Source organism: Jatropha curcas, chromosome 8 (assembly GCF_041381405.1).
Source record: "Jatropha curcas cultivar XTBG-Jc1 chromosome 8, XTBG_Jcur_1.0, whole genome shotgun sequence".
NCBI lineage: Eukaryota > Viridiplantae > Streptophyta > Magnoliopsida > Malpighiales > Euphorbiaceae > Jatropha > Jatropha curcas.
Genome location: NC_143158.1, coordinates 650,274 through 667,447, shown reverse-complemented (window position 1 = coordinate 667,447; position 17,174 = coordinate 650,274). Strand labels below are relative to the sequence as shown.

The 17,174-nt window shown below is 35.1% G+C and overlaps 1 protein-coding gene and 1 long non-coding RNA gene across 3 annotated transcripts; one reads left to right on the top strand and one right to left on the bottom strand.

The window, feature by feature from the left end:
• The first annotated feature begins 824 nt into the window (after window positions 1–824).
• On the top strand, window positions 825–8,877 carry LOC105637563 (uncharacterized). 2 transcript variants are annotated; one of them, XR_002284866.3, is made up of 5 exons: window positions 825–3,021; window positions 3,252–3,373; window positions 7,732–7,792; window positions 7,935–8,094; window positions 8,443–8,877. It is a non-coding gene; the product is annotated as an uncharacterized LOC105637563 (long non-coding RNA). The 2 variants fall into 2 exon arrangements; XR_001047017.4 differs by having other exon boundaries at window positions 834–3,021; window positions 7,935–8,877.
• A 236-nt stretch (window positions 8,878–9,113) lies between these two features.
• Window positions 9,114–15,699, bottom strand: TAF5 (TBP-associated factor 5). Its single transcript, XM_012221050.4, has 19 exons — window positions 15,314–15,699; window positions 14,698–14,779; window positions 14,535–14,613; window positions 14,324–14,421; window positions 14,183–14,239; window positions 13,543–13,630; window positions 13,336–13,445; window positions 12,989–13,096; window positions 12,688–12,839; window positions 11,917–12,027; window positions 11,764–11,833; window positions 11,649–11,688; window positions 11,188–11,352; window positions 10,992–11,068; window positions 10,747–10,863; window positions 9,921–10,186; window positions 9,738–9,833; window positions 9,559–9,634; window positions 9,114–9,459 (listed from the first exon to the last, which is right to left on the bottom strand). Exons 1-19 carry the CDS (start codon window positions 15,478–15,480, stop codon window positions 9,406–9,408), a joined length of 2,013 nt encoding a protein of 670 aa, XP_012076440.1. The 5' UTR covers window positions 15,481–15,699; the 3' UTR covers window positions 9,114–9,405.
• Between the last annotated feature and the right edge of the window lie 1,475 nt (window positions 15,700–17,174).

The following is a 17,174-nucleotide window of genomic DNA, read 5'->3' as shown; positions in this document are numbered from 1 at the left end:
ATCGGAGAATATTGATATATCATTAATTTTCTTTAATTTCTTAATTGATTATTAATTTCATTCATCATTCATCTTCAATGAAGTAGATAGCTCAGGAGCTTATACAATCATTATAAACATGTATATTCTATGTATTTGAAATATAAATTCAGGCTTCAAAGAACAAAAAAAGGTTTGTTTAATTATTTTAAGACTTTTCTTATGGTTTTTATTTATTTTGAAAGAAGGGATTTCATAAAATTTTAAAAACTTGATTTTTGTTAATAAATTTTCATGTTTAGTGCAAATGAAAAATCATTTAATAGAGTTTCAAATTTATAATTTTCATGTTTATGTTCATAAATCATAAGCAAGCTACCAAACTGATTGGTGGCTAGCTAATGCAACAATGTTGACTCAGGTGAAAATTTACAGAAAAGGGGATTTTTTTTTTCCTTTTTTTCGAAAATGAAGAGCGTCGTCAGCTTATATTATTAGAATCATGCTTCATACGAAAAAAGGGAGGGCATAACTTCTTAAAAATAAGATATTAAAAATATTGAAACAGACGCTCCTGTAATAATAGAATCACGTGGTTCGCTGATGTTTGAACAAAACACAAAATATAAGGCACAATAATGTATATTTGATGAGAAATATTTATAAACACAAGACATAGTTGATCATCTAGAAAAATAAATAAAGGAAATCAATTGAGTAATTTCAATTAAATACACTTAATTTTACCAAAAGTATAAATACCAATAAGTTAATTATAAATATTTCTCATCAAATACTAAAATTAAAAAAATAAGAGTTGGTTCGAAAAAACATTTTAAACGACAGAGCGAGAGGATAGCCTATCCTTTTAAATGACATGAGATAACACACGAGAATATCTCCATCTCCCCGTCTTCTAGAACACCAAACTTAGGTAGTGATTGTGTGTGACTTCCCATGAATATTTTTCCGGTAAACTCCTACGTAAATTAATTTTACAAACAGCAAATGTCTGTCTTAGAAGTGCATCGTAGATCGACCCGAGAAATGGAAGAAGAGAACGGGCATAGTTAGAAGACAAAACCCCAGGCCCGAATTCCAAGAGAGAGACCACTTGCAGACGAAATTCCCCACCATCACCACTATCCAACGGCAGGGAAAAAGGAGTAAAAATGGACGGCCAGAGATGACAGGCGCATGAAAGCGACAACTACTCTCAAATAATCTCCTGCCACCCAATCAGATTTATACGGAGTACACTTGTTCTCTTCTCTCTTCTCTTCCTCTCCACTTGAAACCCGTCTTTCCAGAAAACGACCCCTCCGTTCCGTTCTATTCTGTTCGTTTGAAGAACCGATCACATGCTAATTCATGACGGAAAAACCATTTTGGTTTTACTTTCTTAAGTATAGAATATATATCTTTTTTTCTTTTCTTTTTTTTATATGGATAGAGACATGGAGAAAAGGAGAAATAGTTTTTGGAGCCATTATCGTCCGTTCATATTTACTGTTAGATTTGTTCAGAAAAAGAGGACACTTGGTACATGTCACCGACACCTGTACGTCTTGCATGAAAGAGAGAGAGACAAGCGAAACAAATAGATATAGAGATAGGGTGTGTTTGCAAAGAAGGAGAGTAGGCCGTTCGTGACTTTCTGGTGGCTATACTGAGCTACTTGGTCGCAATAAAAACCCTAAAGTCGTCATTAAAGCGTTTCTTTCTTACAGAAAAAGGAACAGGAAACGTAGTAACTTTCCTTAAATGTCTCTCACTGGGTATTCTCAGATCTGACTCCGCTCTTTTGTATTCCTTATGCTTCTTTTAGTTTTTTCCATTTCTGGGCATAAAATTTGTTTTCTTATCTTAAAATTTTTTTTTATTTTTCTTTCTCTTCTGATCTTCTGGGACACAGAAATTGACAGAAGAGAGTGAGCACACAGAGGCATTTGTATAAATCTATACCGTTGCTTTTGCGTGCTCACTTCTCTTTCTGTCAGTTTCCAGCGCCGGAATTTGATCTCTCTCCGGTCAATTGATTCTGGCCTGTTTTAGTTCCAGTTTTTTCTTTTTTCCATCGATTTTTTTTCGGGTCCGCAAGATGGTAATGGGAAATAATGGTGCCACCATTAATATAAAAAAGGGTTAGATATATGTATTTGATTATTAGATTTAACCGTTAAATTAAATTATATTTTATATATATTTAGCTTGAAAAGCGTGGCTTTTGATGGTGATTATAGGCGTGATTACAGTGAGATTTAGCGGCAAAACAATGTAATAGCATGAGAGGTTTCACGTTATCAAAGTTATAGCGTGGTCCTACTTGTAAACCTCCCTTCATTTTTGGCTTCTTGTTCTTATCATTTATCAATCTTTCCGTTTGCGTTCTTTGTTTGTTTTTTTTTTTTTTCTTTTTTTTTTTTTTCTGAAATTCTGCGCGTAGGATTATGTACTACACGCCCAAGATTTGCCTTGTTTCTGATTTGACTTTTTTTTCACCTGAATCGACTGTCTTCAAACATTCAGCATAAAAATGGATTCTCCTTTTTATTGCTTCAAAACCCTATTCTACCCTAGTATAGGGTTACTTGTTCGTTGTTGTTTTTCCTTTTCACTTTCACTCGCATTCAAGTGGGTTCTGAAAAAGCTTTTGATTTCTTGATTTTCTGCTTTTGATTTCTTGTTTCAAGACACTATCTAGTTCTTTCTCTTTTTATGTATTCTATGATTCGATGTTTTGGATGCCTGTGAAGGGTGCGGAGAATGCTAGAGTTTGTACAGTAATGATTCTTCTTTCCACATTTGGGATATTTTCTGCACATATATTCTATTTTGCTTTTGTATATTTTGAGCTTTTGCAGGTAGTGATGGATGCCTTAAGGAAAGGTCAACTCATTTGTCATGGGGCAAAAGGTCTCTCAGAAGAGAATCAAATCGGGCAGGTCTCACAAGCTACTTCAAAAAGCAAAATTTTTGTTTGTTTTGCATTAACTTAGATTGTGACAACGATGAGTTCGTCCTAGCGAGCTCATATTTTGGGTAGGAAGTTCAAGACACATTTCTCTATATTTTGGGTATTTTATTTTGATTATACTCCTCTATATCATAGGTAATTGTAGCAAGTTTATTGCTTTGATCATAATCACAAGTTAATTTCTTTAGCATCCTATTGCCCTGAATATTATGAAATTTTATAGACTTATTAGAGGCAATTGGCAAGATTATATTTAATATATTGTTTCTTGCATTATAACATTTATTTTATGTAGAGGGAGAACCTACTGCTTGCTACAATTTCATTGTAGTTTTGATATCCAGACGGGATTCTCATGCGGAATGATTTAGAAAGTGCATGGGGTTCACATCAACAGGTTGCTTGTCAAGGGGCGAGGTACAAATTTTCAATTTCTAGTTGTTCAAGCACTTAAATCTCACTTATACACTAGTTTTTGTTAGAGAAGATATAATCCTATTATTCTCTCATGTTCTGTTAGTTACTGTTACTACAATTTGTTTACACCATACAGTTCTACTGCTTTGGGTGACGCATTGGCTTGTTAACCAGTGCATAATGTCACAGTAAATTTTTGTGATTTAATAATCAATTGTTAGCAAGAGCAAGCCAAAATGCCTAAATCACTCGGTGCAGACTAGGGCATTAGTATAGATACACAAATAGTTTGGCGAGGTGTTATGCGAACAGTGTACTGCAAACAAGAACTTTAGGTAGCTTTTTGTGTGGCTAATAGGAAAATAATTGGAAATAAGAATTAAACAAAACCAATAATTATGGAAACATCTATAAAACTTTAGGGATAGATAAAAGTTTAGAAGGTAGAAAATGAAATCAATGTCATGATATCTAGCCTGAGTCAATTTGTTTGTTTTCCATTCTTGAATTCTTGTTTATCCAGTGTTATGTGTCTTTCAACCTATTCATTTATCACATGGCTACTTTCTTTAGTTACTACATTGTCTATATAATATATAGTCCCTTGAGCTATTATTTAAAGAACAAATGGAAAAGCCAAAAATAATACCTCTTACAATAATTTTAGATTTGTGATAAAAATATTTCTAGAAGATTATGTTGTCTTTCTTGCGATTCCTTTCTATCGTGTATACTTTTTTTGTGTGTAGCTATAATGATGTGCCTTGTACAAATTTTCTATTGAAATTTTGACATGGTTGAAGAATTCATGGCTTAATTCATTTAAAAGATAGCTTGGATTGATACAATCTGAGTGTTGGAATATGAAACAATTCATGGGTTTGCCAATTCTTTTGTCTGGTTAAAAAAAAAAAAAAAAAAATCACAATCCATGGAATTGAAAATTTTTATTATGGCCTCAATTCCACCATTTTGGAGGAGGGGTGATTTCTCAATTTTGGCATTTTTTTCATATTAAAGACGAAATTTAAACTATTTAATTTTATTCTGAAAATACCCTTTCAAAAATCCATGGAATCTATTTTTCGACCAAATGATGGATTTCACATTCCATTAATCCAAAAAACACTGTGAAGACATGTAGAGACTACTTGATGCTTTGCATAGAAGAATATAATCGTATAAAATGCTAATTATAAAATGATTTGCCTGATATATTATTTCATCCCAGTGAATTTCAAATTCAAATGTAGCTTTCAGAAAATGAGGTTACGAGAGTAAGTAGAGTTTGGTGGACTACTTCTAGTTTTTCTTTGAAGTCGAATTTAGTTTTTAAAACCCCACGTTTTTGTAAATCATCTTTTGACACAAAACTACACAAGTAAGAATAATGAAGAGAGAAATTATGTTTGGGTATACATTTTCTCTAGGCTAGGAGTGGGGTTTGAGATTAGAGTTGTGGCTTTTTGTAGGGGTGGAGGATGTTGTGGTAAGGCCTTAATAAGATTGGAATAATAAGGATAGAATTCTTATTCTTAGGGTTAGTATTTAAGCATTCAGATCTATGAAGTTTGCGATACAAATTGTTGAGAGATTATATTGTAATTGTATTTCTTGTATATCATCAATCGATTACATAGGTCTATATATAAGGAATTCCTACGCTACCTAGCTATTTAGGAATACAAATCAGAAATTAATTAGGAATCTAACTCCTATTTACAACTAATTCTTAACACTTCCCCTCAAGTTGGAGCATAGATGTTAATCGTGCTCAACTTGTTACAAAGTACTACTTTCAGCAAAGCACAATACCATACTCAACAACTGGACCCACTTCATTATAGCAATATCGAATCCCAAACCAAATAGTAGTAGCAGAATCAAGACAACACACTTAAGTTGTCAAAACAAATCTCACTGAACCAGAAAACAACTCACAGGGCTGTTTCAAGCTTCCATAATCAATGCCTCAAAGAGGAAGTCCAGTAGCGTAGATATTCAAAAACGCAGCAAAGGAAAATCTGGCAAACGGAGCACACCACTGACGGCTAAGAACACAATGCAACTCACTGGGGTTGCACTGCTCTCGACAAAGGAGAAGGTTCAAAAGCAGAATACCCATAACTGCAGCAAAGGTGCAGTACTAAACCCTAATGGAAAAAGGAATCACTAGAAAATCACCAAAAATTACCTAAACCAATTGTCACAGCAAAGGAAAAATAGGTTTCCTCAGCAAATTAAAGCAACAACAATAGTAGAGGACTACCCAACACAGCTGCAACAGAATCACAGCAAACAAACCTATTGAATAAGCCCAAGAATGACGATGCAACTCATTGGGTTGCACGTCTCTCTTCAAGCCAACGTCGGACAGAGGAACCGGAGTGAAAAGACCGTCTCTCTTCAAGCCAACATCGGAGAGAGGAACCGGAGTGAAAAAGACCATTGGACATGCGCCAGCACGTGAACCAGAGCAGGAAGAAAGAGGTGGCGAGTGGCTTCTCATAAGGGAAGTTTCGGGAAATTCCTTTTTTTTTTTTTGTTTGGGTGAATGGAAGGCTCTGATACGATGTTGAGAGATTATATTGTAATTGTATTTCTTGTATATCATTAATCGATTACATAGGTCTATATATAAGGAATTCCTACGCTACCTAGCTATTTAGGAATACAAATCATAAACTAATTAGGAATCTAACTCCTAATTACAACTAATTCTTAACACAAATATTTAGTGGAATGAATTGTGGGAAATGGACAATATTGGTCTTTTTTAGGGTTGCACACAAGTGGATCTGAGCCAAGCCAAGCTTTGTTGAAAAACCGAGTTTGATTTGTTTTACAAGACCAAGATCGAGCTCGGGATTAGCTAGTATATTAAATGAGTTTGAGCTTGACTCATTAAGCTTATCGAATGGGTTCAAATGAACTTTTAATGAAAATTGACTAACTAGATATATATAGATTGAGGTGAAAGGACATGATTGTTATGATCTCTACTTTATTAATTTGGTCTTTTTTTTTGTCCTTGACAATCGTCTATAGACTTTCAACCATAGTTCAAATATTGTTGTGAATTGAGGATGGAATCTAATCAGTTCATTCAGTATACAATCTCAAAATCAATGAAAGTAATAAATATGATTGTAAAACAAATTAAAATATAACATTTTTTGGCTAAATGTAAGGATCATGTTGCCTTGCCAGTGTTGAAAAAACGCTTGCCTTTCAAGCAAGAAATGTGGGTTTTAATATTTGAACAAAGAAGGAAAGAATTATTGGGAGGAGGGAAAATATCTGTGGCAATCCTTCCTTGGTCTAAGGAAGTAGAGAGAATTCATAAACTTGGGATGGGATAGGAGACGAAGGTGCATGCAGGACTTATTTGGTGGGGTTTAGGACTATGAAAAGTCCTTTTTTTTTATTATTTTAACCTTAGTCAGATTATCTGGGAAGGGTTTACAGGGTGTCATGCTAATTGAAAGAAAAATGCTTGTATTTTTCTTTTTTGTTTTTAACCTAATTGATTGATGGTTTACCTTACAAGAAAGAATTGATAGATCAGATAGAATTAGATGATTAATTCAACCGATTCAAATCAACTAATAGGACCAATTCTCCAGAGTGGAGGATGGACTTGAACTTGCATGATCCAAATCAAGAAGTATCATAGAATCTAACAACAGCAGCTCTGTGCAACAATCTTTATTGCTTAACATAGTCTTTAGATTTCATTTATCTTCTTCACTAGGACATGTAACCATCTGTATATTTTACCATCTTTGTTAATTCAAGTCATTTACAACTTTGTTGATGTTTCTTATGCTAAGGGGATGATTACTTCCTCTAAAATTAGGAACTGGTACCATGTTTCACTGAACAGAATTTTATGTTTTTTTTTATTATTATTTTTGTTTTTCTTCTCCTTCTCTATTTGGCTGGGGGAGGTTTTTTTTGGAAGGATGAAGAAGAGATGCCTGACCTTTATATTTCATTTTTTACGAGCCAGAGTAAAAAATAAGGGTTCCCTTGTGTCGTTAAGGAACTGCTCGAGGTATGCAGGCCGGCCTTAGACGAAATTGATCAATTGATCAATTATATGTGGTGTACAATGTCTGGAGCAATTCCTTAAAAGTTTTCTGAGTTCTGAGGTCATTAAGATAAGGGTTTGCATCTTGTATTGCTATATATATGATCCGCTGAGAGACTAACGTTTTGACTTAGTTCCGACTCACTTGTTTATGATGATGTTTTATTGATTATTTTGATCTTGGAAATAGATGAAAGCCTATATCCTAGAGACAATCAATTCTAGCATAAGTATGATCTAAGATTTCTGCAATGTATTGTGACAGTGATGAAATAGGCGTTACCACTATTCAGTCGGGAGTGGGGTTCTGATATCACCATTTTCAGGTACAGTTTCTGTGCAATACATTAATATTTTACACTAGAACAGTTCTTTTCCTAATTGAAAATTAAGGAAGAGTATAATCTTAGAATTGGAGAATTGCAACTTTCTAGGAATCTCTGTAACACCTAATAGTTAACTTGGTAGGGACGCAGCAAAAACAATTGAAGAAATTAGGCCCAGGAGAATTCAGAAGGCCTCGTCAGCAAAACAAATTCCAAAAGCACCAAGTCTGTAATTTTGATTTCAGAAGGCTAAACATCTTGTGATCGATGAGTTTCTCATTTATATCATATGTCAAAAACAGGTGGTGGTTTTCTTGGTTTGTAAATTATTTATGATCAAAAGATTTATGAATATGCTAGAAGGATGTGAAATTAATTTATGGTTGGTTAGATTATAAGTTGTTGTGAAGTTCTCTTGTAAATTCAGAAAGTTGTCTAGGGTTCATAGAAACATCCTGTGAAACCTAAAAAAAAAAAGAAAAAGAACAAGAAAAAAAAAAGCTGGAACAAAGGAATTACATTGTAATATAACAGATAGTTACGATAGAATAGAAAATTTTGCAAGCGAAAGATACTGGCAGAAGCAAAAAGTATATAAAGCAGCAAAGTACCTGTAACAGTAGATTTTTGACATGCAATTAACTTTGCAGAACTGTTTGCTTCGTGCTTGGGACAAAATCAGCTTGTTTTGGTGCAAAAGGTGACGGCAGTCGGTTCTCGAAGCTTAATTTTCTGTTTTAAAATTGAAAAACCTGAGAAAAATGAAGAAAAGTTTGCAGTTGGATGCGGGAACAAGAAGGAAGACGGTAAATAAGTGCTATGGCGGGAAAGAAGGAGAAGATAAAATAATGAGGCGGCTCTAAATTGTGTGTTGGAAAGTTTACAACCAGTGGCAGTGGATACCGTTAATCATTATTTGCGTAAAGTACAAAGACTTTTTTTTTCTTTTTTTACCTTGTACTAACTGCTAACTCTAAAGCATCTTGGCCCCGCGATGTTTTTCACTGCCTTTCCTTTTGTCGTTGTAATGAAGTTATTGTTACTATTACTTATGACAATAATAATTATACATTTATTTTTGTAAATGTACTGTTTGTTAGTTATTTTTTTTTGCATTGTAGTAATTTTTTATTATTTACCGTCGCCTCCTATTACCAGGACTTTTTTTCCATCTTTGGTAATCTGTCGGATTCCCACCGTCTTGATTTGTACGGATCAACCAATCGTATACAAGTTGAACGACTCTCTCAAAGGGACCCGCCGAACACTGTACATGAGCATTTCCTTCCAATTTATAATGGTATTTCATTTAAGCAGCTCATTTAAAAAGAAAAGAATGACAGTTTAATCAGATTTTAAGCCTCTTAAAGTACAGCTTAGTGGCCTCGATTTGAAGCCTAGCTTTACAGATTGTTGCGAGTCTATTTTTACATTACATAGCACAGAGCATATTACGAACTAAAACGAAATTAAGGTGTTTAATGGGCCATTATTAGATTAGTACATTGAACAAAAATGTTATATTAGCTTATTCTAGTTCTACACTCATTTGCACAACCTTTTTAGTTGATGGAGATCTTCAGGCAAATAATTGCTTCAATAACGCTGGCAATTTACACACTTTTTGAAAGTACTCCAGCAGCAAACAGAAGATTCCTCCGAGAAAACTGCCACCAAAATGGATGCAAACATTATAGGCTACCAGTCAAGCATATCAGAACAATGGAGGACAGCAAGTGAAAAATTCAAGCACGTCCGACAGTTACCCTTAATGTATAGACTGGCGTCATTTTTGTTGGCAGAGTTTTCAGTGATCTTAATCTGTTTGCAGTTCCACTTTTGCTGATCAAATGTAACTTATTCAGTAAAATATCCAACCATTAAAAATTAAAAGTTCAGGATAAAACAAACATTTAGTGAGATGCTTTCATAGGGGGGAATTCACCTGTCTTCAGCCCTTGGTACCTTCGTGCTTGAGGTTACATCCCACAATTTCACAGTACAATCAGCAGAACCAGATGCAAGCAGTGAGCCTTCACAACTGAGAGAAGAGGAAAATTATTAGAAATTACTTGTTGACATAAACCCAAGTTTTCCAAAAAATCCATGAGTAAGAAAGGATATGCACCTGAAAGCTAGCGTCCATACACATGAATTATGGCCCATCAAAGGTGATACACAGCGGCCAGTTGAAAGGTCCCACATCATAATTGTGCCATCTTCATCAGCAGATGCCATATACCTGCCATCAGGTGACATCGCCAGAGATAAAATCATACTCCTATGACCAATGAAAATTCGTACACACTCCCCACTCTGTACATCCCACAATCTAACTGTTTTGTCACTGGAGCCTGTAGCGATGTAATTGCAGTTGGCATGCCATTGTACACACTGAAATAAATCATCCAACCACATGTCAATGGTTTTACAGACTAGAAAACATGTGAAAGTAATGAAGATTTTCCAACTTCATATATCATACATTTTATTAGCAAGTCATTTTTTATGTTGTTTCCATGTTGCGAAACATGGCCACCTATGACAATTCAAATGTTAGCAAATGCAACATAGCAAGAGACGGGGGAGAAATCAGGTTCTAGGCGAATGCGAAGTAATACAACAGAGAAGTGATGGTAATCAACAGAAGCATCATGTGCTGCAGCTAGCTATTAAACTAGGCCACTAATATTTTTGAAAACATAATATATGCCAATCTAAGTAGAAAAAAGACCTATTCTACATACTACTGTCAAGTTCATTTTTTCTATGCATAAGTCAAATAAGCAGACCCATCCCTGTGGCCCCCTACCATGTCTCAACTGTTACATGCTTAATTGCTGTTAAAAAGGACGACTATATTTTTCTGAGGTTTAGGTATCTGAGGATGAAAAATCTCATAGGAAAATGACAGGCAGAGAGAGAGAGAGAGAGAGAGAGAGATGATTACTCACATCAACATCAGACAAGTGACCTGCCATTATTCTTAAAGGCTGTATTCTATCCATGGACCAAATCCTTGCTGTTCGATCATGTGAAGCACTGGCAAAATAATGTCCTACAGGACTGAACTGCACGAGTAGATGAAGTATAATGTATGAGAAGCATGACCTTGCTCTCTGATTATACTCTCAACTCCAAGTACCAAATACAAGAAGCATACTAAACAATAAAATAAAAATAAATATGAAATGCATACCTGAACATCCCATACAGGATAATTATGACCCTTGTAGCAAACTAGATTTGCATTTAGTTTTGTGCTCCATAATCTAACTGCAGCAGAGAAATGTAATTTTTTTTTTTTTTTTTTTTGAAGAGATTATATAACAAGATAATAATAAAATGTATATGCATGCGAGCATGCACATAATTATACAAGTAGGATAACATACTTGTAGTGTCTGCTGAAGAGGACAGTATAAAGTCACCAAGCAGGCTGAAAGTGGCAGAATAAACAGGGCCTGAATGACCCTGAAATAAGGTGTAGGATCTTTTGACACCATTTGGTCCTAGGACATGTTCGCTAGGAGCAATATCATTTTCACCCTGCAAAACAGCTGACAATGGGACTGTTTAATACCAAATCTCCTCCTAAAATATCTGTACAATTATATGACAGAGATTAACATATATGCATGTTCAAACATATACAGCCATATCAGAAAACATGTACAAACTTCTGTTAAGCATAGGCATGTACCAAATAATGCTGCCATTCCCTAAATGCAGGTATATGTGGCACCAGCATGCAGGTATATTACACCAATGTTGCATGCTTCTACTTACAACAGTGTGTGTCAAGGACAAAATAACAAATTATAAAAGAAATCATCTCCTGCTCATATCAACTTACAATTGCTAGCTTGTTGCCCGAGTTTGGCCATATCCCAAACCTGTGAAGCACATCTCAAAGTTAGTCATCAGAATGGCCAGTATGATATCCGCTAAGCTATGTAATAAAGAAAAACCTTTAGTGAAGAGTCTGAAAATCCACCAGCAACTAAAGATCCATCCTGGGATATTGAAGAACAATTCAAACTGGAGGAAGTCCCAGAAAGAAGAATGAGCAGTGGGAACATGAACAAACCAGATAAAAACAATGATCATCAAGCAATAATTACCTATTATGTGTATTGATAAAAGTATAAAAGCTAACAGATGGCAATGCGGCACTGCTCAATTGTACACGGTTCCTCAAGTCTTCAAGAATGGACTGTTCCACCTCTGTTGGACTGAAGAAACCAGAGAGATACTAATTAGTAAACTGCAGCGCTACTTTAACATAATGAGTTTCACCTAATTGTTAACCCTGAACCAGAGAACCTTGGAAAAGCATTGATGCAGGAAATGTTGCAAAAATATGCATTTATAGAATGAAGCATGACAAAATTCAGATTTTGGATAATGTGCAATATAAAGCATGCACCAAAACGTCTGAAAATATCCATGTCATACCATATGATTGACAAGGCAAAGCTGTCAAGCAAGCAAGAAAAAAGAAAACAAACACGAATGACTTCAAAGAGTCGAGCATGATGCCTGCTGAAATTCACCATTCAAATAATCCCTAGTTGAATCACAAGAGTTACAGATCAAGGGAACCACCACTTGGGCTTCATACAGAAGCAAACATTTGCTAATGTTCTGTTCTAATTCCAGTAAGTTAAGAAAAGCTTCAGATCTTTGAACTTGCCACTTTACATATAGCATACTACATATCATGGGATAGCATTTCCTATCTAATGTATTTCATCAAGGCAAAATATATATTCCCCTTCCACTAGTAGTTTATGGCTTCTTTTCATTGTATTCAACACCAAAAGAAAAGTAAACCATAAATATGCTGATAGACAAATATTGTATGCTTAGTAAAATAGGATGTTAGAAAATACATTACGGGCAAAGGAAGCTCTGGTTTGACTCGTGGTGCACTAGATGCAATATTTGGCTCATGACGTGCAACTTTTGCAGTTGCACTAGCAGCTTTGTCCTTTTTCAACTTTTTGACAGAAGCACCTTGCTTTCCGCCTTCTATAGATCTTTTCTGAACAACAAACACATACAACACCAAAGAAGTGAACAAGATAAACGCTTAATGCAATGAAAATTGCATCTATATGAAAGTTGAATTAGAATTCAAGTATCTTTAGAAGCTATATTGTTAATCCACAATTTATTAGCATAAGTATGAACCTTGGCGTCATCCATGTCCCCCTCTTTTGCTTCTCCTTCTGTCTTTTCAGAATCTGAGAGCAAACCCCCTGCCTTCTCTAAGCGTTCCTCTAAAGAATCTTCAAGCAGCTAGAACAAATAAATGATTAAAGGTTAAACCAACAGCTTTTTTGGCAGCAAGAAAAGAAAAGAAGATAAGCTGCAGCTATAATACACAACTCTCTTATTAGTATTAAGAGATGTCTCAGTAATGCAATATATGATATCAAATCTGTACCACTTTGAATCCCTTGTAACAAATTTATAGGAAGACATGAATTACAAGTTCTGTTAAAGGAATAAACACCTCAACATCTAGGTCTACTCACCCCCCAATGTATTTCTTTCTTATTTATCTGATTTGCTGCATCCTGGCTGCTTCCAATTAGTGTTACAACCTCAGCGTCATCTGAAACTGAGCTGGGCTGTCCAGGAGAAACTGCCAACACATGATAACACGCATTGTATATTAGCTTAGCAAATTCCACCTTGAATAATGATTTATGTGCAACTAAATGGGCATTAAGCATATGTACCTAGGAAGTTAATATGCTCATTGACAACCCCAAGCATTGTAGTAGATTTTGTATTGCGTAGATACTGCATCAGGAGCTCATTGGAGTACTGGAAATGTTGATTGACAGGCAGCTTTTAGCAATTTGCATGAATTGATGGATATACTTCTATTATATTAACATAGTAATCAGTAACTACTAATTTCACCTGGAACAATCTAATGCAATGATTCATAATTTAAAAAAAAAAAAAAAAAAAAAGGGCAACCATGTCTTCACATTTCAAAGAGCAACAAAGTAAGACAATACTGACATTTATCTCAATTCTTTTCTCATTATTAAAGAACAGAATTAAAAGCACATGATTTATCATGATTGTCAATCAAATCAGAAAACCAGAAATCCCATAATATACAAACATCATTAAGGAGAATCCCCAGATTGCTTTTGGCATTCTGCATCTAATGATGACTTCACATAGAAAGCATGCATGTCGTATATGCATACAATGTTCTGAATCCGCTTTGATGTTTCCACCAAATATCAATACGACCAAAGAAGAATCATATAGAAAAAACAAGCATTTTAGATACATTGGTCAACAACTCATACCCTAATTCGATGTGACAAAAATAGCTAAAGAGAAACCAAGATATATTACCTGACATATCTTTATGTTGACTTTGCTTTGCCTAAGAGTATGAGCAAATTCCATCTCCTAAGGAAAAATATCATGAGATTTTTTGACTGAATTGGAACTTATCTAGGCATAATAATTATAGCAGCTTAGAGTGTTTTAAACCTCCAAATGAGAGGGAGAAAGAGCTCCTTCCAGCTTTTGAAGGTCCCGTGAATGCATTGTCTCATGGTCCTCACGAAAGCTGTTGAAAAAAGTTCTAGCTGGAAAGATAACCAAGTAGCATAAGCTAAATATTGAAAAAATTGTTGCACCAATTGCCACTTCAAGGATAATTCAAGGCAAAATATGAAAAACTAGAAGCTGAATAAATTACCCTCTTGGATATGCCCTTTTGCAACCAGATCCATATAACAATGTACAAATACTGGATAGAGCACACGAAGCAACTCAGGCTGTATTTCAAAGGCAAACAATCTCATGTAACGACAACAAAATGGTGCATCCGCCAAACAAATAATAACTCAACAACTAGGTACCTTGTACAAATCAAGCGAACTATGTGTCCATGCTCTTAGTTTACCATATTCATCATGGTACTTTGCTGGTGTATCCCCTGGTCTGAGGAGGGAAAAGGCAATAGCATTCATTGAAGAGCAGAATTACATCATTAATAAACTTGTATACGTAGCCCAACAGAATCCACATTTGATCTCCTAATTCAGCATTTCTACCGTGTTGGGCAAAATGACATGCATGTTCAACAATTGGCTCCATTTTTACATTATTAACTCATTAAATGTTAGCCTTGTAAAAGTTCAGCCAATCAGGAACACAGCGAACAACGTTTAACATCTTAAAAATGCTTTCATCTGTTCACATTCTTCCTAACCATATAGTTTGAATCATAAAATTTTTTGAGCGCTGCCACGAACCAGCAATATTCTCTCTCTCTCTCTCTCTCTCTCTCTCTCTCTCTCGGCGTTTGCATTAATATTAGGATTGCGTGTTACCTCTCCAAAAAGTTTTTTGGGGTTTCGGACCTTTAACAAGAACACTAGGAAAATCCCCAAAGCAAATAAGCCAAAAAACAAAACACACACTGGTAAAGAGTTGAACAAATGAAATGAAGTTGAGAGAGAGGGAGACAGTTACTGGGAGAGCGAAAGGAGCAGAGCGGATAGATCAGGATCGGTGTGAATGTCGAGGGAATTGGCATTAGAGCTATGTTGTACTTCATCATGGAAAGCTAGCTCAGCTTGTTTAAATCCTTTCTTCTTCAGATACGTCTCGACAAATTTCACTACTTGGTCTTCGTCCATTCTCTTCCTCCTTCTTCTTCAGCTGACAAATAACCCAAATGCCCTCTCCCTTTCTCTCTCTTCCCCTTCTCGGAGAGCTCACAGCCGGACGTTGGTGACCTAGGGCTTCGCTTCTCGGACTCGAATTGTAGCAACTGGAGGCAATTCTCAAATTTTATGAGTACAAAAATGTCATTGTGAATTCAATACAATTGCAATTGAGCCACTATAACAGTCTCGCGCAAATTGGCAGGGTGGTGTCAAGTGTGTGTGTGTACAGAGACGTTTGGTGGTCTTTGTTGCATCGGCGAGCAGACAAGTGAACACTCTGGCCCAGTATATGGTCTACAAGCCCAATAGATAGCAGAATTGGTCCCAATCACAAGCCCAATAAGTGGTTTTAATGGATCCACCAACGGGAAAACGTTTTCACCCGACGGAAAAGGAAACTTTTCGGTCCCATCAAAGGCATTATATTTATACGAACTGGCAGTGGTAGATTGAGAGAAATTAACAGCAAATAACGCCATTTTTGACTAATTGACAATTCCTTGTGATTGAGGCATTATTTGTAACATGGGTTTGGTCAATTTTTCCAAACTTGAAACTTTATTCATAAACTAATCACATTGTATGCCAATAAAATAGGGTCCCATGAGGATTTACCAAATTTTGCAAATTGCACAAAATTAAAAGCTTATTTGATCCCACCATATTCATGTTATAGAGTTCAAGAGTCAATGGGCTCCCCATTGAGTGAGAAAATGGAAGAGTTTAGAGAAATGTTAACTATATATTTGTTTTTATTCCTTAAAAAATAGAAAAATCCTGAAGAGATAGAGACTAAAGCGTTAGGAAATTAACTTCATTTTGATATAATGAAAAATAAAAATAAGATGGAGCAATTCACTGAAGAAACACAATAAAATTAAATATTTTTATTTTTATTTTTCATGAGTATTTATATATTCTTAATATAAAATTAATTTCGTTTTAGAGTATGTAATTACATCTAATCTTACAGATATTATCTGCTAAATTCAAACGTACGTTACTTTTTAATTTATTTATGTAAAAAAGCCAAAAGAATTTGTAAAATTATATGTGACTCAAAATTAATTATTAAATAATTACGCATGAAAATAAAAAATTGAATTATTATAAGAGTCATAAACTGAATTAAGGAAAAAAATTGAAATAAAACAATGTACATTATCAAATCACATCATGAAGAATATTGTGGTGCTTGCACGCAGTTACACCTGTCCCCAACCCAAAGGCGGTTTGGGCATATAGGACCATCTCATTCTATTATTGTAGGTCCGGTTCCATAGTCTTTTTTGGCATTATGGGAATGAATTATTGAGAATGATGTCAACATTTTGATACCAGAATATTCATTTAAGGTCAAAACTGAAAATAACTTGAAAAATATAATTCGGTGCAATTTAGGTAGATGATGTTGCTTCCATCCTAAATAAAACTGAAATATCCAATAATCGCAACCGGAAACTGTGGGCGTAACTGAAAGCAGGCTGCACCGAAAGCAGGCCCAAAAACAGGGACAATAGGAAACATTGCTGCATGGGCAGGTGGGAGTGTGGGACCTCCGAAACCGTAGCCCACCCATCATTTAGACCCGAGATGTGTGCAATGTATGACCAAAGGGGCAATTACTACGTCTTATCTAAATTTTTTGTCATATATATTAGTAA

Coding starts and splice junctions, on each gene's coding strand:
- TAF5 (XM_012221050.4), bottom strand. CDS start 15,480: ATGGACGAAGACCAAGTAGTGAAATTTGTCGAGACGTATCTGAAGAAG. Junction 13,631..14,182: donor TCAACATAAAGATATGTCAG/GTAATATATCTT, acceptor CAACATTTCCAG/TACTCCAATGAGCTCCTGAT. Junction 10,864..10,991: donor ATCCTGTATGGGATGTTCAG/GTATGCATTTCA, acceptor CTACTCGTGCAG/TTCAGTCCTGTAGGACATTA.